At 36.8% G+C, this 25,766-nt stretch overlaps 1 protein-coding gene across 4 annotated transcripts in view; it reads right to left on the reverse strand.

The window, feature by feature from the left end:
* NPAS3 (neuronal PAS domain protein 3) overlaps positions 1 to 25,766 on the reverse strand; it is an 868,173-nt gene that overhangs the window by 568,115 nt on the left and 274,292 nt on the right. For 2 of the 4 annotated variants that reach the window (XM_059059545.2, XM_067028589.1), the window contains exons 3-4: positions 25,030 to 25,274; positions 24,868 to 24,918 (exon numbers count right to left, since the gene is read on the reverse strand). In XM_059059545.2, the coding sequence (XP_058915528.1) occupies positions 24,868 to 24,918; positions 25,030 to 25,274 (296 nt within the window). The remainder of the gene's footprint in view (positions 1 to 24,867; positions 24,919 to 25,029; positions 25,275 to 25,766) is intronic. The other 2 variants (XM_059059547.2, XM_067028590.1) reach the window with 1 other exon arrangement.

The following is a 25,766-nucleotide window of genomic DNA, read 5'->3' on the forward strand; positions in this document are numbered from 1 at the left end:
ATGATTCTTTTTATATAACTCACAGTGCTCCAAAGATTCTTTAATAAGGCTTAGAGGGGCATAGGAAATATAAAATTAGAAGTGGGTAAGAAAGGAAAATAATAGTAGGGATACAAAAATAGAGCCAGGAATTAGCCTAATATAAACATTTATTTTGGTTTTAAACCAGATAAATGTTGAGTCAAAAGCGATATTCTCTAAGTGAGTGAACAGAGCAAATAGCAAAGGGTTCCAGCTTTCCAAGTGAACCTCTTCCTGAATAACGTATTTCAGATATCCTGGGATAACACAAAAGATTATCAAATCATTCTCTCTTGTATGCATGCTTCTGTGCAAGGTAAAACAATTCTACCAAAAATAATAGAAAGAATTACACTGTGCAATTGATGTAAAGCACATTTTCTCCAGTAATGTGAAATAAGCTATTTAGCAGTGCTTCAATCATTAAGCAATCAACCATCTCTTGATAAAGGAAAATATAGTAGGCCCTTAGCCACATTTGAGGGGTCCTATATGCTACAGTTAAAAGCAATGCATTCTCTCATAAGGTTTTCTTCAGTTACTGTACTGTTTAACTCAATTATGAAATGGAAATCTATTTCTAATTTTGTTGAAGTAAGTGTTTGTGAAGGGAGCAAATTGCACTTTCTAGGCGATAGGTCTCAATTTTGATGCTGGAGAGCACGAGGTGACACTCCTGTACCCGGCTCAGACTTACACAATCATGGGCAAATATTTCCAGGCAAATGCAGCTATAATGTTTATGTTAAAAACAATAGGTTATGACAGCAGTCAGATGTTCTATATCCCTCAAGTGTGGAAAATAAATTGTTTCTTTTTGCACACAAGAGATGGCGATTACCAACGTGAGACATGACAGAAAATTTGTAGAAAATGATCTTGTCTGTAAGCAAGGCTTGCTCCCTGGTACTGGTTGATAAAACCGTACCCCACAGGACACTGTGTGTTGCCTTAATGAGTTAAATGACAACGAATTTCGAACAAAGAGCCTTGAAAAAATGGTTTTGTTGTTATCTGTCCTCTATTAAAATTCTACTCAACTTGAAGTGACAAAGTTTTGAGTTCACACACTGCCTAGAGACAAGTTTTTATTTTCTCTCGAGATGGTGGTAAGCCTGGCACACATTGGGTTCTCAGTGGTGATCTGGTAACTATGTGGATAAATTGGTTCTCGATAAGCTCACACATCTCTCCTACCCCAAAACCCTCCTTCTCCTCAAATTCCACCTTATTATCACTTAACTAAAAGAAAACCAGTATTTCTCGGCACCAACACACTGAGCGCTCTTCTCACCTCCTCTCCCCTCAGAGCCCCACCAAGAACAAGCCAAAATGTAACACATGTGAAGCCAACTATATGCCATTTTAAAAAATATAATTTGCTGATATCATCTTAGATCACCCTAAACCCTCTGAATTCTTGATCATATACTTATTTTCATGACTGACACAACCTCGCACCTGAAGGACACTGGATGAGCAGCAACGATTTTGTTACGACCCTCAGGACCTTGGATAACTTGCAAAAGTTGAGACTTTACCCCAACTTGTATACATATTAGTTACAGCTGACTAAATTACCAGACATTACACATGAAGCAAGACTTTCCATACTCATTTTATATGCCATTCTGTGATTTATTCCTCCATTATTAGACCATTTGGCTTGGTAAAAGGGCTAATTACTAAATTCACTAACACAAATGGGAAGAACTAACTCATCGTGCTGCCCCACTAGGTAAAAGTTACAAGAATTTCATTACAGCCTTGATTCAATTAGACTTGGATTTCATTCCAATAGTATATGTCTACAGACAGTATCATCTTTTGTCATTTTAATTTCTTAAGACTTTGAGGTAACATGTGGCAGAAAATTAAATAAAACATTACATTTTAGGTCATTCAAACCACTTGAATTTTTTAAATGCAGGATTCATTTTCCCTCTGCATCAACAATGATTCATCTTCCTGATCCATGATATATTTAATCTGAAACTTAAACATAACCATTAACAGTTTATTCAGGAGAGTTATGTTTTATAACATTTGTCTGCAGGACTACAGAAAGGATAGAAATAGAAACCAACTGGTAATTGTAAGAAACAAGCAAACGTTTTCAATAAAATGATCACATTTTTAACTCATTAAATCATTTTCCATTTATATGCATACTGACATAATTCATTATTGCCATATTTCCTATTTGAATACGATCAATATCAGCTCTAACATTTATAATCCTAGAATTATCTGGTGTTTGCAGGTAATATGTTTACAATCTCAGTAATTTCTTTGGAGTTAATATCACATATTTCTTAATTCCAAATTGAACATGAACAAAGGCATGCCTTGTAGACTTCTGATTTATCAATCATCTGTCTTCTCAAACATAATATTTCATTTTCTATGAGCCGATCAATGTTTTAATTTTTTTCTTTTTGCTATTTCATTTTGAAGAATGTGCTATGAATTCAAAAGATTAGATCCTTTATGCAAGGATGGAAATGTATACTACATTCTGCAGTGAAAATGTACAGGCGAGAAACCTAACATGTATAAATATATTGTAAAGATATGCATTTTAATGTTGTAATTACAGTGTATGCAAAACGCACAGTATATATACTGCATTCAAATATTTTAATATACTTATCTTCTTTATGTAAATATCTATGCATAAGTTTCTATAAATAAATTTGTAAGGTAGAGTGAATAACATTTCAACATAGAAAAATACATGTATATGCAAATCCATAGATATATATGTATGCATGTCTATTTTCCTGATTGAACTTTATATACTACCCTCCATTTTGACTGAAACAGTGAAATAACTAGCATGTTGCCTCTGTGAAGCCGAAAGCAATTTCCTTTTCTAATTTTAGTTATGCAAAGCCTATGGGCATCATCAGCATTTAGTAATTAGTTTTATAATTACTGCTGTTTTGCTCACTGTCATTCAATTTTTCTTACAACATGGTCTGGGATTGAAACATCCCACATCCACAGCTGTGTAAATTGCTATCCATTTATAAGGCAAAAAAAGTAAAGTTCCACATACATCATTATTCAGTCAAGAACGCATTGCTGGTACTTAGGTGATGCCTTCAGTGCATGAGCTACCCCGTAAAAACACCATGAAAAATGGCCTTCCAAATTCCAGGAAGCACTGTCTAATAAAGTAGAGAAAGAATATGAAAGTTGCCACAATAGTAAGATTACATCAAAGAGAATGATGAAAAACGAGAAATCTAAAGTTTGTGATGTCAAGGCAAGCATTTAAAATATTAAATACTACTTCCCTTCTATAGGAAAGGAAAAATGAACACATGCATATGTATCCGTAGTTGTTGGTCTGCTGTGTTTAAAACGATTTGTGTTTCTTCTAAAAGGTATCTAAAGCCTAAAACACTGTCTAATAAAGTAGAGAAAGAATATGAAAGTTGCCACAATAGTAAGATTACATCAAAGAGAATGATGAAAAATGAGAAATCTAAAGTTTGTGATGTCAAGGCAAGCATTTAAAATATTAAATACTACTTCCCTTCTATAGGAAAGGAAAAATGAACACATGCATATGTATCCGTAGTTGTTGGTCCGCTGTGTTTAAAATGATTTGTGTTTCTTCTAAAAGGTAACTAAAGCCTAAGAAAAGGTTTCAATCATGATAAAATTTTTCCTAAAACTCACTGAAAAAGTCAAAATCTAGCTCTCTACTTGGATACTTCAGTTTAGCTTCACAGATAAGTTATAAAATCAAAACACTGATTTACCTCTCATAAAGACTGAAGAATTAAACGTTCAGTATAATGTTGCTATGATAACTATTAACTTAAATACACTCTCCAGGTAACTCAGAGCGTTCTTTGACTATATCTTTGAATATACTATTTGTAGCTACATTCTCTTAAGATTTGTGGAAAACCAAAACAAAATGATGTGAGTCTCATTTCACAGACTAAAGTGTTTAGGCCGGACCTAGAGATGTTTATCAACCGAAATCACAGGGAGTTGGCTTCAAAGCCAGCCGTAAATCTCAGGGCATGCCTACCTTGGGAAAATGCAACAACATGCTCCAGAATTAAGAGCCCATCTCACTTTGAATGATGCTCTTGTCTTTGTGCCTCAGTTTTCTCATCTGTAAAGCCACAGAGTACCTGTCTTTCTTCATAGGATCCCCAAGTGGCTGAAGTAGGATAATGATCATGAAGGCACACTAGGAAAGGACAAGAACTTTCCTGTGTAGCCACTGTGGTTCCAGAATGTACTCCTTTAGACCTCTGGCTACAGAGAAGGGCACTCACCAGTACTGTTCTTTAGTTTACAAAGTAACTTACTACACCTGCTATTGAAGTCTCCCACAAATGCTTTCTAAGTTTTTAATATCAAGTCTTATTTCTACAAATAAATTACAAAGGTTTCAAGAGCAGAAATGAATCTTCTATTACTTTTCTAACTCCAAGCACTGGGAACACACAGTAGGTGATTCAGTATAATAATAATATACTTATTATTCTAAGTGAATAAGTAAAACTACCATGAGGTAAGATAAAGGAGGTAAACTGTTAATAACTGACTTTTAACTGTAAGTGACACACACAGGAGCAAGCCAGGACTTGAGGTGAAACAATGAAGGATCAGATGATCAGGTGGAGGGCTTTAATCTCATCCCACCACTTCTGAGCACATACTAAGCACCTAAAATCCTTTCTTCCTTGATTCTTTTCCTGGAGAAAAAGAGTGATGAAATTCAGGAAGGAGAGAAGGCAAATCAGAACCAGCCCTGTCGTCTTTCTCACTTTAAACCGTGAGGCCGGGGAGACAGAACTTGCTGATTAAATACCGTATGCTAACACATATATATGGAATCTAAGAAAAAAAAAAAAGTCATGAAGAGATTAGTGGTAGGATGGGAATAAAACACAGACCTACTAGAGCATGGCCTTGAGGATATGGGGAGGAGGAAGGGTAAGCTGTGACGAAGTGAGAGAGTGGCATGGACATATATACACTACCAAATGTAAAATAGATAGCTAGTGGGTAGCAGCTGCATAGCACAGGGAGATCAGCTAGGTGGTTTGTGACCACCTAGAGGGGTGGGATAGGGAGGGTGGGAGGGAGGGAGATGCAAGAGGGAGGGGATATGGGGATATATGTATATGCATAGCGGTTCACTTTATTATACAGCAGAAACTAATACACCATTGTAAAACAATTATACTCCAATAAAGATGTTAAAAAAAATCATGATTAGACTAAGAACAGGAAAAAAAAAAGATGACTAAAAGATACATCAAATAGACGCTAAACATCTCTAAGAATTAGACCAACAAAATACTCATGCTCTTGTATGGAAGATATGCTTGTAGCTAAAAGATTCTTTTGCAATGCTTCAGAGAGTGTTAAAAAATCCAGATTCAAACCTTATTTCCTCATGAACTGAACATGAGTAGACTTGGACCAAATATTTCATTTCAAATATTCAAATATTTATTTTCAAAACTATATCTATATTTGGGAATATATATGTGTGTCTCTACCATCTACTTAGAGATTCTCTGGTACCCCCACCCCAGTTTTTATTGTCTCTCTCAAATATAAGTCAGAAAAGAACATTGAAGGGTTCTTTGAGGAAGGGACTAACAGAGTTGTTGATTTTACTGTTACCACAGGCTTACAAGCTGCACTATGCTTGACCTGCTAGCTGCAGATTGCTAAGTGAATGAAAAAGAAAAGCCATGAACTGGACAAAAGCTAAAGAGATCAACCATTATTTCTGTGAACAAAAAAGCCACAAATTCCCACTCTTCATTCATACTACAGCTTAAATGATGCATGCAGGTAAAAGGAGGCTAAACAGAAGACAAACAAAAAAGAATGAAAGGGTTTCCCTTTAGCACATTTACACAGAAATTAATGAAGTTTAAAGGTGTTTATGGCAGGAATGGGGGTGAGGAGAAAGAGGGATTCATTCATTGAATATAATTATTGTAAACTTAATAAATGTGGACAACCTTTATTTTAAAAAACATTTTTCTAGTTTGTAGATTAAATTTTAAATTTTGTGTATTTTCCAAATTTTACTCTGTCATTCAAGACATAACTACAATACCACATCTATTCGAGACATCAGAAGTCCTCATGAGCAAAACCTCTCACTGAAGCCAAACATTTAAGGAAAGCACACTGCAACGTGAGCAGTCGAGAACCAAATGTGAGAATCTAGTAATAGTGATACGAGCTTGACATCCTACCGTAACTTGCCATTCATGGTTACAGATTTCTGAACCGATAGTGAACCTGATAAAAAGCCAAGTAAAAATGGGCAAACTTCTATCTTCTTTGGCAAAGAAGAGGGTTGACACAAAGCGTGTCGTCTGTGTGGAATGTGCTCTGGTTCAGCCACCCCTCGGCCCAGTTGTCCCCCTGCTGCAATTCCAGTTCTAGTCTGTTAGCTGAAGCAAACACAAGAGCTGGGAGAGAAGTCACAACAGTGACTGGTTAGAATTAGGCTACACTAAACATTCAAATCGCTAAGGGAAATATCATTTAATAAGATGCAACCAAAAAGAAACACATCCCTAATCATAAAGGCACCCACAGTCTCTTTGTGCCTCAAATCTTCGCACAATAATTTTAATCAACAATTAAATTCCTATTTACATCCCCAAATCCATTACAGCTGCTTCTTGCTCCCCCATTTCTCGCCTGCAGACTGATTTAGACAAGTGTGCTAAAAAGATTCCAGAGGAAATATTTACACAATGTAGATTTGTTATCCACACTCACCTGTAAAGTATAACAAAAGTTATTATTGACTTTTTAAAAAAGAATAGCCAGGCTTCCCTGGTGGCGCAGTGGTTGAGAGTCCACCTGCCAATGCAGGGGACACGGGTTCGTGCCCCAGTCCAGGAAGATCCCACATGCCGCAGAGCGGCTGGGCCCGTGAGCCATGGCCGCTGAGCCTGCGCGTCCGGTCCGGAGCCTGTGCTCCGCAATGGGAGAGGCCACAACAGCGAGAGGCCCCCGTACCGCAAAAACAAAAAAAAAACCAAAAGAATAGCCACCAGAAGAAATTTCTCTGGAAAATTGAGAAAAACACTGACAAATCAAAAATAGATTTGTAGAACTTTCAAGGACCCTTTTAACTTAGACATATGTTTTAGTGTTTCACTCTTGCTAAGACTTCTTTTCCACTAGTGTGGTATCTAATACACACCTAAATTAACAGCATCTTTGTATCTGGTTACAAATCCTTTTATGCATTATAAATATACCTTGCAAAGAGAAAAGTCTTCACTAAGAGTCTGAACAGGAGTAACACAAAGGAGGCAGACCAACATAACAATTGCTGCCCATTATATTTGTAGCATAGAGTTAATATGCTTAGATGCAAATAACTACAACTTTTTTTAAGTAACTATTTTATCAATATAGATTTCAAGTAAATAAATGTCCTATGATAACTGAACTTTCTTAAGACACTTTAGAAAAGGCCATCCCCAAGTCCTTCCTAGAACTGCTAATAGCTATTAATTCGAACAGCATTAAATATTAAAGAGCTAAAATAGGCATAAATTAACTTTATTGTCAATCACTACATACAGAAGAATAATTAACTCAGTATGTTTATTTATCTACTTTTGCTACTTGATTAAATGAATGATTGATGACAGGTTCCTAGTTTTCTTTTCTTCCTTTTTGTCTGTATAAATGATCAGTACGAAACTAAATGGTGACATCAAAACGAAATCATTAGCAACCTAAAATGCAGGGCAACATGCGTACGAGCGCTTCTGTCTCCTTCACTATTGCAAAATCTAATCAGATCCCTTCACACCCCAAACAGACATATAACATAGTTAAACGTACTTCCTAATCAGGTGCTTTCCCCTCAATTTCCACTGTGTCTTCTATGTCTATAATTATGCTAAAGGCTATTCATTTCTTTTAAAGCCATATTAAATAAAGCTAATTTACAGCATTCTGCGTTCATTGTTGGTGAAATGTATGAACTATGTTCGTTTGGCATCTGTGGTCTTAACAAAAACTAACAGAAATATCAAGAAGTCTGTGAGGTAGCCACAGTCAAAATTAAAATATCAAATAAATGATCAGTGATCACTTAAGTAATTTGATTGGTCTAGGATTTGTCACAATTTGATAACATTTGAAAAGGTTATTAGTTCTAGTTCTCGGCAAATCGGGTGACACTGCACACAATCAGTGTGTGATGTAAGGTTTGTTATACATACTGGGTATAAGTGGCACACAATGCACTGGGGAGTTTTCTTCAGCCCCCAAGTCTACTGTCCAGTGCTACATGCCCTAGAAACCAAAGTGACACACTGAGATCTTTGAGAAGGCTGTACTTAAATATCTGATTTGGACTGGCTGTTCTGAGCACTGTTTAAAATCGTTCTTTAAAATGTTACCACTGTCGACAATTTTGCTCTGCAGTTCTTTGAGCAAGATCATAAAATGTAGTAACTCAAAGAATAGCTTAGATAGAAGCAAAGAAGAGAAGGGGGAAAGAATATTAGAAGTAGAAGGAAGCCAAGAGGTGACTGCAGAACAAAGTCTGAGAACTCAGATTTCACTAACATATCAACTTTCATTAATCACACGAAGGGTAAGATTTTGCCACAGACATAACTCAAAAGAGAGAGCGATGTACAAGAGGAGAATGAGTTCAGCAAAGAGCTAATGAGATCGGGAGATTATAAACCTGACACTGGGCAAGTTGTCTCACTGTTTCATAGTACAGTGTCACATTGTGAAAAAAACATGGAAAAAATTGAGTGTACTATGAAATTATAACCTCATAATACAGTTTCAACTTATAAATAGCTATGAGCGAGCAACTGCGACTGTAGTTTAGTTATTTGTTAAATCAACAGAACATGCTCTGTTGTAGGGATGAGTTCCTCCAAGGCACCCATACACTCCTGCTCCCCAGACCTTGGCCAAACAAGCTGGTTGTGGCCAAAATGAAGTCTAGAAATTGAATCCAAATGTTTTTCGGCTTGTCATGGAGTTAATTTACTCACATGCTAACAAAAACAATGATCCTGACATCAACTGGACCACCATCTAAACAACTGTCTACTTGCCAGTCTCATTCAATTTATTTTTGCTACAATGCAAGCATTACCTAATGGCTGATAAGACAAGATGGTATGGTTATTAAATGCAAACAGTTGTCTCTACGGGAGTCTTACATGAATTGTAACAGACATAAATTTATAAAAAGTAATATTTTAGTCTTTCTTGCTTTTTGTACAGAGGCTAGTATTAATGGATTTGGGGCTCCTGAACCACCTGTGTATATCATGGGACAAAAAGAATGACTTTCATTTGGTAAAACTGGTCAATATACAAAGCATCTCAGTTCACTTTAAAAAAGAGTCTTAGAACATCCCCTTTTTCTTCTGACTTATGTATCTTTTGCACACAGAGAGCAGGAATAATTAAAAAGAACTCTACATACAGAAGGGTAAATCATGCTCATCTCATTGAGCTTTGTAAAATGTGATCATGCATTGCAATATCTTTTGCATGTTTTTCTACACAATTCATACCAGAAAATGCCTTTGTACACTATAAAAGTAGGTGTGTCATTTCTATGATTTCGTGAAAATATAAAAATTAATCATAGATCTCCATACTTGAACAACAAAGTGTAGACTCTTTTAAACTACTCAAGTAATACCTGATATGCGTAAAGCAACAGAAATGTGATATGGATAATTTTGTGCCTCCCAATATTTTCCTACAATATATTGCCATTAGACACAAGTCATTAACACAAATTTATTGTTTATATTTCCATTTTCTTATTTTAAAAAAGCTTAAAAGTTGAAAACATGAATGTAAAATATATTTTGGTGGAAACATCACCTACTTTATTGAAAGAACTCATTTTTTACAAAATATGAATGACCACAGAAATCCTTCACCTAGACATCTTCTCAAATATGTAAGATGTGATTTTATTAACTTACTTATAAAAGAACATTTTATAAACAATTCGTCTGGGACTTGTATTTCACAAAGTACTGTACCCCACCACTGCAGGCTTACACACAAACACACACAAAAGCCAGAACTGTAATTGTCACCGTAAATCCTTATTAAAATCAAGAACATCTGAAAAACACTTGAGTAGCAACTTGTACAATGAAGTAGGTCACCTGAATAACTAATTTTAAAGATATACGTTAATTAGTAGAATAAAATAACCTATCTTAGTAAGTTCCCATAATCAAAGTTAATGCTTTTTCATTTATTTATATATATAATGTTAAAATCTGAGAGGACAGCATGATATGGGTGCACTGCATTTTGAGTGAAGCGAAAATACTCCTGGTTAATAACACACAAAACTCCATTTAATTGAGTATTTTTTACACTATTCAGAGTATGAAAAGATTGGATTTTTTTAAAAAAAGAAAACAACAATAAAAAGGACCCCTACTCAGAATTAAGAGGAAGGTTTTGATACAGGCAGCAAAACTTCCAGGGTCGTCTTTGCTCTAATGATCACCCTTACTGAATGAATCCGTATTAAATTGTATGCCTTCTTTTTTTTTTTTTTGTGGTACGCAGGCCTCTCACTGTTGTGGCCTCTGGCCTCTCCCGTTGCGGAGCACGGGCTCTGGACACACAGGCTCAGCAGCCATGGCTCACAGGCACAGCTGCTCCGTGGCATGTGGGATCTTCCCGGACCGGGGCATGAACCCGTGACCCCTGCATCGTCAGGCGGACTCTTAACCACTGCACCACCAGGGAAGCCCTGTATGCCAGTTGCTGCGCGCAGGCTTTCTCTAGTTGCAGCAAGCAGAGGCTACTCTTCACTGTGAATTTATATTTTAATAATATAGGTTAGATGGTCTAATTCTCTCCCATGTAAATACCATCTATAATTGTTGAATAAAAACAATGAGAATTATATCAGATTTTATCCTCTGTTATTAAGGGAAGTTTGAGAGTACTTTCCCAGGGGCCTATAGTTCATAAAAATCATTTTATTTTCTTAACTCCATCACTGGAGTCAAAGCTAGCAGTATCCGTTGCTGTAGATTTTGGAGAACCAAAGCGCAAAAGACAGATCTGAGACTAGACCTGGTTTTTGTTTCTTTTTTTTTTTTTTTAATATCTTTATTGGCGTATAATTGCTTTACAATGGTGTGCAAGTTTCTGCTGTGTAACAAAGTGAATCAGCTATATGTATACATATATCCCCATATCTCCTCTCTCTTGCGTCTCCTTCCCACCCTCCCTATCCCACCCCTTTAGGTGGTCACAAAGCACAGAGCTGATCTCCCTGTGCTATGCGGCTGCTTCCCACTAGCTATCTATTTTACATTTGGTAGTGTATATATGTCCATGCTACTCTCTCACTTCATCCCAGCTTACCTTTCCCCCTCCCCGTATGCTCAAGTCCATTCTCTAAGTCTGAATCTTTATTCCTGTCCTGCCCCTAGGTTCTTCAGAACCATTTTTTTTTAGATTCCATATATATGTGTTAGCATAGGGTATTTGTTTTTCTCTTTCTGACTTACTTCACTCTGTATGACAGCCTCTGGGTCCATCCACCTCACTACAAATCACTCAATTTCATTTCTTTTTATGGCTGAGTAATATTCCATTGTATATATGTGCCACATCTTCTCTATCCATTCCTCTGTCGATGGACACTTAGATTGCTTCCATGTCCTGGTTATTGGAAGTAGAGCTGCAATGAACATTTTGGTACATGACTCTTTTTGAATGATGGTTTTCTCAGGGTATATGCCCAGTAGTGGGATTGCTGGGTCTATGGTAGTCCTATTTGTAGTTTTTTAAGGAACGTCCATACTGTTCGTTCTCCACAGTGGCTGTATAAATTTACATTCCCACCAACAGTGCAAGAGAGTTCCCTTTTCTCCACACCCCCTCCAGCATTTACTGTTTGTAGATTTTTTGATGATGGCCATTCTGACTGGTATGAGGTGATACTTCATGGTAGTTTTGATTTGCATTTCTCTAATGATTAGTGATGTTGAGCATCCTTTCATGTGTTTGTTGGCAATCTGTGTGTCTTCTTTGGAGAAACGTCTATTTAGGTCTTCTGCCCATTTTTGGATTGGGTTGTTTGTTTTCTTGATATTGAGCTGCATGAGCTACTTGTATATTTTGCAGATTAATCCTTTGTCAGTTGTTTCATTTGCAAATAGTTTCTCCCATTCTAAGGGTTGTCTTTTTGTCCTGTTTATGGTTTCCTTTGTTGTGCAAAAGCTTTTAAGTTTCATTAGGTCCCATTTGTTTATTTTTGTTTTTATTTCCATTTCTCTAGGAGGTGGGTCAAAAAGGATCTTGCTGTGATTTATGTCATAGAGTGTTCTGTCTCTGTTTTCCTCTAAGAGTTTTATAGTGTCTGGCCTTACATTTATAGACCTGGTTTTGATACCAGAAAAACTGCATGGCGCCTATGATGTTAAACTACAGAGAATTAACACACATTAATTTGGTGCTGGTTGCATAAATGCTTCTGGCATTTCCTTCAGCACTTAAACTCATTTTCAGAGAATGGACTGCTGTAAAAGAACGCAGGTTCATTAAGAGTTTATTTCCTCAAAATGCTGAAGGATAGCAAGTTTCTACTGAGACGGGATCAGAAAACTGCATTTATTTCTTTAGTGGGGAAAAATGATGCTTGTTTTTGAGCAAGCATCACAGGTTTGAAAATGAAGAATTGCATCTTGTTGTCACACCCTGCCTTACCTCGTTTCAAGGCTGGCTGTGTTCTCTTTGCACAGAATGAAATTTTAGCAAGAGCAGAAGCCAAATGCTTAAAATGAATGATCAGCTTACGACTCATATGAATCTATTCTTTCATGCTACTCTGCTTAAAAATAGCATCATAAATGCACATCTGCAAAGACTGTGCCACCACCCCCTTTCCTGAATTGTACAAATTATTAGAGTCGTTGACAAAAGATTGTTTTTTGTTTAGGGGTTGGTCTGGGCACTCTCTTTGGCAGACTGCCACTTTTCTAGCAGTAGAAATATTGCTTTTGTAGAAAGCCACATTGTACTGAACAGCTGTTCTGCTAAAACATTGAGCTAGCAACCCAAGAAATGACTGACTTCACATGTGAAGCAAAACTGTTCCCTCCCTTTGTGCTAATTTAAATGAAATAAAAGTACAAAACATTCTCTTCCATGCCGTCTAGTTTTCCCTCCCAGTTTCAGGCTTTAGTGGGATGCGTGTGAGCTGGGTGCCAAGGTGAGCACCTGACCCTCTGGCCACTGCTCCAGTGGCACAGTTGAACTTGGGCCATTCCATTGAGAGGCTCCCAGGATGGCAGCTATTCTTCTAATCTGAGCCTTCCTATATCCAGGTTTGAGATGCTAATCTATGAACTATGTGTATCAGGATTGTCAAATTAAAAAATACACCTCATTTCAGCCTTCCTTCCAACTCTATAAAAAGCTAATATATTAGAGGAAAGATACTAGATCATATTTGATTATGCTTTTAGTTTATAAGTATGGTATGTGATTCATGCTTTTGGTTATTTGAGAATATGATCAGATAATAGAAATATACACAAGTACTCCATGTTCTACATGGCATTTGGGTATTCAGTTTAAAACTCTCTTCTTAAAGGAAAAACCTTCATAAGCTTACTTAACAAGTGAGGGACCACAATTCTAATGAAATGTCACTGTGTTTACAGCTTTAACTATATTTATGCATAATATATTATCCAACACCAATGGATATCTAAAATAAAGACTTGGAAAAATACTTACTTAAAAGTAGAAATTCATGAAATAGTTTTCTTGGAAAATAATAAAGTTATATATTTTAAAGTACCTTATATAGATTCAATATACTCACCTGTGAAAAACTGTGCAATTTAAAATCCTACCCATCTTTAAAGTCCAGGCAAAAGAGTAATTTCTTGGTCTCCCCATTTGCTGTTAATCATTGTCTGTTACCACACATTACTTTGCCTAGACCTCTTTCAACATGAATAATATCTTTCCTTCTTATTTGGTGAGCATGTCTGTCACTCCCATTAGATTATAAACTCCTAGAGGAGAAGGTTCCTTTTTTTCCCCTCTTTACGTCCCCCGCATAGCCTTGCAATTTAATAAGCATTCAAACACTTAGAGGATGAATAGATGAGTAGAATGGAAAGAGAAATATAACCCATTCCAGATCTCTAATGACAACAACAAAAAATTGTTATGTTAAACCAACTATGAGATTTTATCTATAAAGCCAAAATCCTGAGAAGACAAGTGTCAACTATATTCATTTTAATAAATGACCCTTCATTTCAGAAACAGTCTATTTTAAGAGTGCTTTTGTTTTCTCAGCATCTTGAGGAAATAGCCACATATTAATAATTTATATAATCAACTTTCATAGACCTTGTTATTGTAAGTATTCAAATAACACAAAGTTGCCTTAACTTCACCAAATCACCTGTATTATTTAAGAAAGGCTCTAAATTTCCTCTGCTCTGTCATATGATACAAGTTAAGACTTTTTACATGTTAGAAACCCTAAAAGTATTTCAAAATAAATACTACATGTTGACAATCTCTTCCTCTGATTAACATCATTTTGGAAATACAATCTTACACACACAAAAAAGAAAGAAAACTTACCTTTAACACACGATAAAAATCATCAGTAGGAATCCTCACATGTCTTCAGTAGTTTCTATGTAAACTTAAGCCTCCCCAAACAGCCGAGGATTCCTGCAGTATGAGACCAGTTGGATCCTCAGGCTCAACTGCATCATTTTTTCGAAAACAAAACTGAGGCCAAAGAGATTTCACGTGTTCAGAGTCACAAAGGTTTGAACTCAGGAGTCTCCAACTTCACTGACCAAGACCTTGTCACTAACGAGGAATTCTGATGACACATTAAGATGACTGAGGTCTTTAGCTTCCATTGCATTCATACATTTTGCTGGCTCCACTGGCCTTGTTTATAAGGACAGTGCCTTTGTTATAGATTCTTAGAACTCCCTACAAAAGTTCTCTCCTCTAATCTTAGTAAAGGTATTATTTAAGTTTCCCAAGACGAGATGTTCATATAGCAACAAAATGTGACTCACAACAAGGTTTGATCTGATTGCTCAGCAAATGTAAATTACAGAATAGCAGAGCCTGAACAACTTGTTACAGATTTTTCTGCTACTTCAGGAGCTCAGTATCCATCAGACATACAATGAAGAACACGTTAGGTCACGTGTCAGGTAAGAAAATATCACTGCACCACTTTACCAAAGTTCCTGAGTATGCCCAAAGTGAGGCTTACCTGCACTGGCCTCCCAATTTTCCTTTCATAACTCTCTAGCATATATTGCACTTTACAATTTTTTTATGAGATCTTCACATCTCTTTTCAAAATGAAAAATGATAGCAATTTTGCTTTTATGCTAAAATTCTTGTAAAAACCTGGATACTATTCATCTATTTTTATAGAAGAAAGCCAGTATTTTAAAGTATTTATATAAAACCCAAACTGTGTACACAGTCTGTTTTCATCATCAGTGCTGATATTCAACACAGACTTATTTCCCAAACTGTAAAATTATATGTGAGGGATGTGCTTTAATTACAAAACATTACTGAATACTTTAAGTCTCTGCAGTGCTTTGGGAAGTTCTGACTATGAAATCACGAATTTCAGTTTCTTCCAACTACTGCACACAGTAGCGCTCACCCTTTGAGCACTCTGTCAACACCCAGTGATGGACTGATCTCAATGGACTATGACAGAGACCATGGCAGCTATTTCCTAGTGACTGTGTTTTGTTTCTTTAGTAAAATATTTTAGTAAGTTGTGAAAATTAAATTATACTGGACAATTTAGCCATATGTCTTCACTTTATGTATACATGGTTTTGGAGACACGTTCAACTCTACCTGTAAATAACTAGCTTAGCTTTACCAATCTTATTCATTCTAATGCTGATAATAATGTTGGATTCTTGATATACACATCTCAAATTTCTTACTTCTAGTAATTTTTTCATGATGATTACAGCCGTATCATGTCTTAATCCCCCAGCTGAATCAGACAAATACTAAATTATGTGGGAAAATAAATCAAAATAATTATTTAACTGAACTGACCAGCTGTTTGATTAGTTAAGTCAAAATGACCAAACAATAGTCTTAGGTGGACAAAGCTTTAATCTTTTTTCTCTTTAATAAGATCCTGCATCTAGAGGAGACTATCTGAAGAGCCCTCATTTGGATCATATGCCACATTAAATTGAGGAAGCAGAGAATAACAGTAAGCCAGATCATGTCAATGACTTAGAATGACTTACACTTAATTTTTCTGTAATATATGCAATGCAGAAGATAGCGTGTATCCATGGAAACCTAGCAAAATCGGCAACATGATATCCCTGGCTGGCACACAATTTAGTTACGTTGGCCACTATAGTAAGTTCATTACATGAACACACATTAGCTCTGAAGATAAATTTTAAAAAAATAAAACACTCCACTTCACTTGCCATTCACTGTTATCACTATACCCATATAACATACACAAAACCCAGCCTTTTACAGCTAACAGTATGCTTTTGACAACAATGGGTTCTAAAAAAGTACCTAAGTCCCTTCCAGTTTTAATGCTCTTTACAGCAGTTGGCAAACTACAGTCTGCAGGTCAAATCCAGCCTGCCTTCTGTTTCTAAACAATCCACTACGAATTTTTAAAATTTTTAACAGTTGAGAAAAACCATAAGAAGAAGAATATTTCATGACATGTCATAATTAGATTCCAGTGTCCACAAATAAAGGTTTATTCAAATATAGCCATAGTCATTGAGTTACGAATTGTGTATGGCTTCTTTTGCGCTATAATACTTGAGTTAAATCACTGCAGCAGAGACTCTGTGGACCACAAAGGCTAAATTGTTTACTATCTGGTCCTTTACAGAAAAAAGTTTGCCAACCCTATTCTAGAACTCTATAACTAGTTTCTGTCTTGGCTTTCTAACTTCCCCTTTTAGGCAATCTTTGACCAAGTTCAGATGAATAGACAATGTAGCAATAGTCATAACTTTTAGTGAAAAAAGGAGGGAGAATAACCAGGGTGTACCCTTGTGCTCCTATGACTCCTTACTGATGGAAGTAAGTCATTTACAAAGTTTTAAAGAAAACCATATGTAAACAGTTTAATCAACCTTATTTCTTCCATATCCTGATGTTATTAAAATTGTTGATCGGGCTTCCCTGGTGGCGCAGTGGTTGAGAGTCCGCCTGCCGATGCAGGGGACACGGGTTCGTGCCCCGGTCCAGGAAGATCCCACATGACGCAGAGCGGCTGGGCCCGTGAGCCATGGCGGCTGAGCCTGTGCGTCCAGAGCCTGCGCTCCGCAATGGCAGAGGCCGTGACAGTGAGAGGCCCGCGTAACGCAAAAAAAAAAAAAAAAAAAAATTGTTGATCACATTTCTTAAACAATACAACCAACTATGAAGCCCTAGAGAAGGTTAAGCCTTTGGGGAGTCAACAGTGACCAGTTGAAAAAGTAGGAAACTGGGACACAAGTTTCCATTTGGGGAGAGATTGGTTTTTCTTAAGTTTCTTTCATGAGAGTAATTATAGTGCTTTTTAAAAAAATAACCTTTCTACTTTGGAATGATTTTAGATGTACAGATTCGTTGCAAAGTTAACAGAGAGTTCCCATAGACTCTTCATACAGCTTCCTCTAATTTTAGCATTTAATACCTTTTTATTTTTTTTAATTTTTTTTTAACATCTTTATTGGAGTATAATTGTTTTACAATAGTGTGTTAGTTTTTCCTTTACAACAAACTGAATCAGTTATACATATACATATGTTCCCATATCTCTTCCCTCTTGCATCACCCTCTCTCCCACCCTCCCTATCCCACCCCTCTATTAATACCTTTTTAAAATAATTATTTTCACTGAATCTTAAATCTTCCGCTTTTGAATAGCCTAAAAATGTTTTCTGAATTTGGACACAGTGGTAACATTTGACCTAAGGAGGGCAGATCTCTACACATGAGCCATATATGTGCACATATGTTCATGTATAATGTCAAGAGGAAAAAGGGATACTGATGGACAGCTGGTGATATATGCTAAACTTAGAAATGGAGGAAAATGTGCTGAATTGGGATTCCAGAGGTTCAAATTCCAGTCCCAAGCTTGCTACTGACTTTGTACCACTAAACTTCACTCTACATCAGTTTGCTCAACACAATAGCAAAGGGATTGAAACAGGTGATCTGTATGATCCTTAAACCCAAGATTCTGTTGGCCTCCTTGTCCTAGGTCACATGGTACATTTAATCATATCAAAAGCTCGAATCTTCCTTCCTTCCTCTCTTTTTTTTCCAAATGTATTTCTCAAGAAATGATAAATACCTCCACGGTCAGGACTGTGCCTTATACTTTCTCTATCTGTCCCCACCACAATACCCAGCAGAGGACTCAGAGGACTTACTAAGAGAAGGCACTCAGACATGTGCTGAATAGACTTGAATACACACACTCACAGGACACTTAGGGTTTCTTGACACTACTTCTTTTTTAACTTTCAACTCCTCAGCCTGTACATTAGAGAGAAATATGTTGGCAGAGGAAGGCCATTACAGGGTAGGGACTCATCCTAGAGGGCAGGGGGCAGAGGTAGGCTACCACTCCTCCTAACTCCTACTCCGTACATTGTATTTTTCCCCTTGGTTTCACACTATTCCCATCATTTCCCCCATATTTTTCTTCTGCCCTGCCTTTTGATTTACTCTCCCTTTTTCTTCTTCCTAGCTTATGACGTAGGCCCACCCATAGCTTTCATCAGCATTGTTTAGCTGTGCTAATAGCAATGCCAAGATACAATCCAATTCCATACCATTTAATTTGAAAACATGGTTAAAGACTTACTTTCCTGGGTACTGCACATGGAGACATACACAGATATAAGATGACCCAGACTGTTCCCTCAAATTGTTCATAGTCTAAATATAGAGAGACAAGTATATAATGAATTGTGAATTGATACTAAAGCAACAGACGGTATATCAGTAAGCTATAGAAAGAAATGACTAATATTCTGGGGAAGGGGAGAAGATTAATTTAGCAAGTAAATCTAAGCTGGCTTTTGGAAGGTGACTAGTTCAGCAAAACCAAAAGAAGAAAAAGGACAATCCAGTCAGATGGTGGCATGTACAAAGGCATAAATGTTTGGGTAGTTGGTGTTGCTGGAAAAAAAAAGGAGATGACCACGGAGAAAGGGACAGACAGATGAATCCTGTTGTAGGATGCAAAAAGAGTACACATGCACTCCTCTGTCCTCATTTCCAGAAGACTCCACAAAAATTTCCGTAAGAGGTACTGCTTTTGTTCACCCCTCTTATACCTTTATCATCACCATGAAAAGAGCTTCTCCCAAATATCTGCTGCTCCTTGACAGGGGGCAGACCTGAGCTGAACCCTAAGCAAGAAGTCAAGCCCAGCCAGAGCTGCGGCAAGAAGTAGAACCACACAGCTAAGCCCAGCCTAGATCTGCCAACCTCCAGACTACCTGCAGCCACATGAAGAGTAAAAGCTTTATGACATACTTCTAAGATATTGTGATTGCTTGTTGCCCTGGCAGTATAGCTAACTAGGACACCTGGATTTTCACACGCTCACAGTCATACTCTCATAAACACGCTTTCCTTGAATTGGTGTTTGGAGTTGAGGCTAATTCTGGATGCTCAATAGTGCCAGACGCACTGAAAATAATGATGACCAATCAAATTCTTCAACAGAGGCATGTGGCAAGAACCCAGCAATGCTTTTTACATTCTTCATGCTACACGTAGACTAGAGTCTCCCCCTTCATAAATAGCAAAGCTTTTCCTGGTAACATGTGAAACTTAACAGAATTAGAGTCTCAGGGACTTACTCTACCATCAAGCCCATATTTGTCAGAAAGCACTTCCTGTCCAGTGTCAAAGATGGAGATCCTAGGGATGTGTGGTGACATCAACATTGCTCATCCCATCATGATGTAAAACTAAAGAAAGTAAAAGGTTAGCTCTTAAATGAGCTTCTTTCAGAAGTGATTAACTTCATTGGAAAGACATTAAAGGATAGGGCTTCCCTGGTGGCGCAGTGGTTGAGAGTCCGCCTGCCGATGCAGGGGACACGAGTTCGTGCCCCGGTCCGGGAAGATCCCACATGCCACAGAGCAGCCGGGCCCGTGAGCCGTGGCAGCTGGGCCCGCGCAGCCAGAGCCTGTGCTCTGCAACGGGAGAGGCCACAATAGTGAGAGGCCCGCGTACCGCAAAAAAAAAAAAAAAAAAAAAAAGATATTAAAGGATATTAACATGTAATTAAAGAGCCTTCCTGGAAGCATATCTAAGAAAAGGCAATTATATCACATACTTTCATATACTAGTAAAACTTGGCACTTGCTACCAAAATAGGCAGGAATGAACATTGTCAGCTCAGCTTTTGGATGGTTTTATTTCCATTTCATGCCACCACTGACTGTGGATTGGGGCAAATGAAACTAGAGACTAGAGCAGGGAGTCAGGCCCTCAGTCTACTGAGGATGATGGAGTTAAGAATAGGAACCAAGCAAGCAGTAAGTTTCCATCTTCTCTCCTACTTTCCTAGCCTTATAGGAAGCTCTTTTGCACAACCTAAGGGTTCACCCTGGGCTCTATCATTTACTGGTGTTTAAAAAAGAAAAAAAAGAATACCACAGGCTGGTATACATGCCATGTATTGATTCTAACAACTTTTATTTTACATTTTTTTAAATAACAAGGAATATGACACTTGCCTCCAAACATAAATGTCATTTGGTAGAGGTAAATGTGTGTCAGCACACAGTAAAAACACCAGAACAGGAATAAGAAGACTTTGGAGCTGCTTAAACCAAGAAGACCTATCACTCAGAGTGTCTTGGAATCTCTACCTTCTATGGAACTAGAACCATTTTATAAAATGTTATATGAATCTTGGAGACAATCATTATAGTAGTAACTCAATGTCACTCTGAAGGATATCCTATCCTCATTTACCCTACATGACTGACTTAAATGAATACATTAAACATCATTGCTTAAGTAACAGTCTGGTCTTCGGCTAAAGATAGATTATAAGTTGCTTAAATAAAGACCTGCAAGTCTCCTCTCCTCTCAGAAACATCTACATTAAGTCACAATAGTTGCCTGAAATAGTGAAAGGAAATTCCATGAAAATACTAAAGTTCTTCCCTAATATGTTCATTCAATTCTAATCACCAGTTGTCTTGCATATTTTTCAACTGTTCCCTTCCAAAGGCTAAAAATGTCTTGTATTTTACCTATTGTAGCATTCTGGCTTGTCACACATATAGGCAAATTGTTGTTTAAAAGCTGCAGCGTTTAAAGTGAAATAAAACTTACGCTTACAGTGGTAAATATTCCTGGATTAATAGAGTTGCAGCAGATATACTGCAACAATTGACTGAAGTCTGTGATTGATATCAGAAAGACAGAAAATTTATCTAGTTTTAGCAAATGTCAAATCAGCAGCCATTGCTTTTAAGATTAATAAAAGATATAATAGTTTCTAGATAGCCTCTAAATAGAGATTACTATGAATGGAGAAGTAATTTACCAACAGTCACCACAATGAGATTTCTTTAAAGGTTACAATCATCAGTTATTTAGCTAAAACACTGCTGAGAATGCCTGGTCATTTTTTGAATAATGTATAACGTTCATTGTAGATTTGATCTGTATTATAACAATAGAGATATTTCTAAAATAATAGGAAAAACTATCTGTTACCTTCCAATTGCTTAACATATCACTTCCATGAAGTAACTGACTCAGGACATATTACACACTGTCACCCGAGTGTTCTTTCTGCAAGCATAACTTGTAATAATCTGTACACAATTGCCATTACAAAACAAACTCATCAAACTTTATAGACTTTAAGAAAAGATGTAATGAACACAGGGCAGAATAAAGGACCTTTCTGAAGCAGTAAATTAAAATGATTAAATTTCTATATAGTTGTTTGGGACAAATTTAAGTTTTGAAATTTAATTATTAATGTGAACAACTCATCACATTAAAAAGAAATGTTGCCTACATCGTATAAGTACTTTTCATATAAATTTCCAAATGCCTTTAGGTTTATTCAAGAGACTGCTTGGAGAAGCACAAAGCATAATGTCTATCGTTTTATTGTTGGATTATGAACTGCACTTCACATGATGCTGCAGGCTATTTATATAAGCTTGTTTATCCATATGAACTTCTTCAAGGGCACAACATAGAAGACCTTAATAAATTAAAATGAATTTCTTTTGATGTTGTTTCATGAATGTTTGATCAGAATGAGTAGCAGGTTTGCATTATAGAACTAGAGCAAAGCAATAAAAAATACATATATCGTACAGCAGAACCAGTTTATAGAAAGTGCCCATTGCATTCCTAGCAACATTTGAGAGCCAAGGTAAACAGCATAGTCTCTATACTTCAGTACAGTATAGTCTTCAGTTGTAGACTATCATCAGTTTCCTAATAGAATATGCATGTGCCAAATTGGATGCTCTGCCATAGTCTGGATAAAATTTTTTAAGTAATAAAATCTGGTATCTCTTTCCAGCCTTCAAAACATCCATCCCAATCTCCACATTTTTCTCACTGACACCACCATGTTCCTCCAAAGACTGAAACACCCTTATGGGCAGAGATCATATTTTATCTTGTTTTTATCCATCTTCATCATTAGTAGTTACAGAGTTGAGTTGACTGAAGGTCACAAAATAAAAATGAATTATTAGCCATAGTCCAAAGCTGAGAGCATTCTCACCTGGAATGTTTGATGATAGTGATAGAAATCAAATATTATTGCCAGAAATGATATCTGATAGAAAGAACCCTAGACAGAAAAGCAGAACAATGGGATTCTAGTTTTAGATCTTCTAACACTTAACCGTAAACCCTTTCTACATCATTTCCCTCCCCTGTAAAATGAGGGCTTAGGTCTATAGTATCTATAATTGTGCACCTCTAAAAGGCCATGATTCTAAAAGCAAGCAGAATTATCACATCGTAGAAGAACGGACAGATCATGGAACCATTAGGTTTTCCTACTTTGGCAGCCGCCACTACCAAGGAAGCCTACTATAAACTGCCAATTCTCTTAAAGAAAAGATGGAAATAAAAGATAATTATGTTTAAAAAGTTAATATAAGTCTAGTCCCTCAATGTATTTCAAATTGAAGAATAAGATTAAGAATATATTTTGCATGTTGTGTGATTTCTAACCTGCTGTATTTATCCATTCATCTTACATGATTTGGAATAAACACGAAGACAACCTACTGAATAAATTCTTAAGTATTTACTAGGATTATATTCACATCTTTAGCTTGGGAAAATTCACCACTGCTTTAGCATCTGCAACATGGACTGGTGTATTACCAAGCTGACATCAACATTCTTAAGGGCAGAAGGGCTGTAAAAGAACAGCATGAATGTGCCTTGGTTTATTTGTCCTGTGCTACCTTATACTTACATCCTGCCCTTGAGAGCTATCTCTGTTGTATGGTCTTCTCAACCTTCAAATGTCATTCTTATACTTAGAGCAGGAGTCTGTGAACTCTGGCTTGTGGGCCAAATTTGGTGGCAGCTGCCTGCTTTGTAAGTACAGTTTTATTAGAACACAGTCATACCCTGTTGTTTACATGCTGTCTATGGTTGATTTCATGCTACAATGGCAGAGTTGAGTACTCCCCCAAAACTAAAATATTTACTATATGGCCTTTACATAAAATGTTCGCCAACCCCTGCTCTAGAGAAAAAACCTGTTACAATTTGAATTCTAATTTTCCTTCTCTAATAAGCCTAAGAAACACAATCTCTAAGTAACAAGAGCAAAGATACAAACAGATTCACACAAGTACATAGATACATATGCTTATACCTCTTAGCACAGAATTGTCAACAGTCACTGCTTTTGACCCTTCGTTTTAATTTGAATCCTATACTAGGTTATAGCTCCCCTCTAGTACCCTGCCCTACAACAGCCAAGAGTACAGGGACTTCATAAGTCATTGTCAAGGTGTAATCACATAACTAAAGAATCTAATTCCTCCCCCAGAGGAGGCTGCCTACAATTCCACCAAATGTCCAATTTTATTCCATGCTCATCAAGGGCCTAGATACAAGGTTAAAGCACAAAACCCAGCAGAGATCCTGTCCCATGCCTTGAATGATACATTTTCAAGACAGAAAATCAATGGCCAACACCACATGTACATCAATAAACATATGCATGCATATTCATATGTTTAAAATCTCATCAATTATTAGGCGTTTCAAGAACACACCAGAAAATAACCCTCTTAAGTATCAGAGTGAAGAAGGCCTAAAATTTCTAAATAATAAGTTTTAAGGGAAACTGCACCAATGATTGGGGGCACAAATACATGTTTATATTTATAAATTTTATGCAATATGCATAAAGAGTTGAAACATTAACACACACATTGATCATTTTGTTAGTCAGTGAAATCATTACTCAAAATGTCTGCTATAGCTCTACTTTGCTCCCATCCTCTCTTTTGTAACTAAAACCAGAAAATATTAGCCCTACCCTTTAACAAATATTCTCATACTCCACCCCTTAATAATAATTTGCATGTATTAGCATAACATAAATTAAGCCCAAGAAGCATATTAATGTTAAGTCATTTCATTCTCATTTCCCTGAAACCTTATCTACAGTGATAGAATATTTAGGCTGACAGACTTTTTTGAAAATAAAATAGAAATAGAAGAGGTTTATTTCACCTTCACATGGTGTCTTTCTCATGCAGAGTTCAGATTTCCACATTTGTATCCCTTTAAAGGATTTGATATGCAGGAAAAGAAGAAAGGATGATGGTAAACATTTCATCTTAAAGACACCTACAGACCACCATATTCCAGGATGAACAGTGGCAGAAACCTTACCTTTTACTGAAGTGTTAGGTGGAGGGCCTTCCATTCGCAAGTTCCATGGAGGGTCCCCTTGGTTAGCAAAGTCTCTCATTTTCAGATAGCTAATTGTAAGTCGAATGATGGAGGCCTTGTCAAGCTGGCTAGTGATGGCTGCAGGAAGAGGCAACAACTTGGCCAATTCATAGAACTCAAAGTTTTCTTTTCCCCGGCGGGAGCGAGCAGCATCCCGGGACTTCTCCTTTCTCAATGCTTGTAAACTGGAATCAAAGGAGTGAAAAAGTGTTGTTTAGAACACGTGACTCTGTCATCAAGCATAAACTGCTTTTCTTTTTACTTCTTTTTTTCCCCCAGCAAAAATCTACCAAAATCATCTTCAAAATTCCAGGGACATAGTAAAAGGAGTTCCAGACAATGACCTCTAAAACCATAAATTCCAGTTCTAGGTTATATGCCATAAACTCAAGTGCAATGAGTAAAAATAGTTTGCTTGTTAAGTTTTTTCCTCCAATCACCTATGCACTGAGATATGTTAATTGTTTCTAAGACATAAGGTTTACAGGTGATGCTTGATGTTATCAGCTATGAGCAATTTAAAAGATTGGGATTGTATTTATATATCTATTCGTAAGCTAATGGTTTTGTTCATTTAACGGTTATCACTATGGAACTGTAAAGCATCAGAAGGACACATTTGAAAAAATTTATTTCAGTCACCATCTTGAGAAACAAAGGGTAAACAAACACACTGT

This window comes from Kogia breviceps, chromosome 3 (genome assembly GCF_026419965.1).
Source record: "Kogia breviceps isolate mKogBre1 chromosome 3, mKogBre1 haplotype 1, whole genome shotgun sequence".
NCBI classification, from domain to species: Eukaryota; Metazoa; Chordata; class Mammalia; order Artiodactyla; family Physeteridae; genus Kogia; species Kogia breviceps.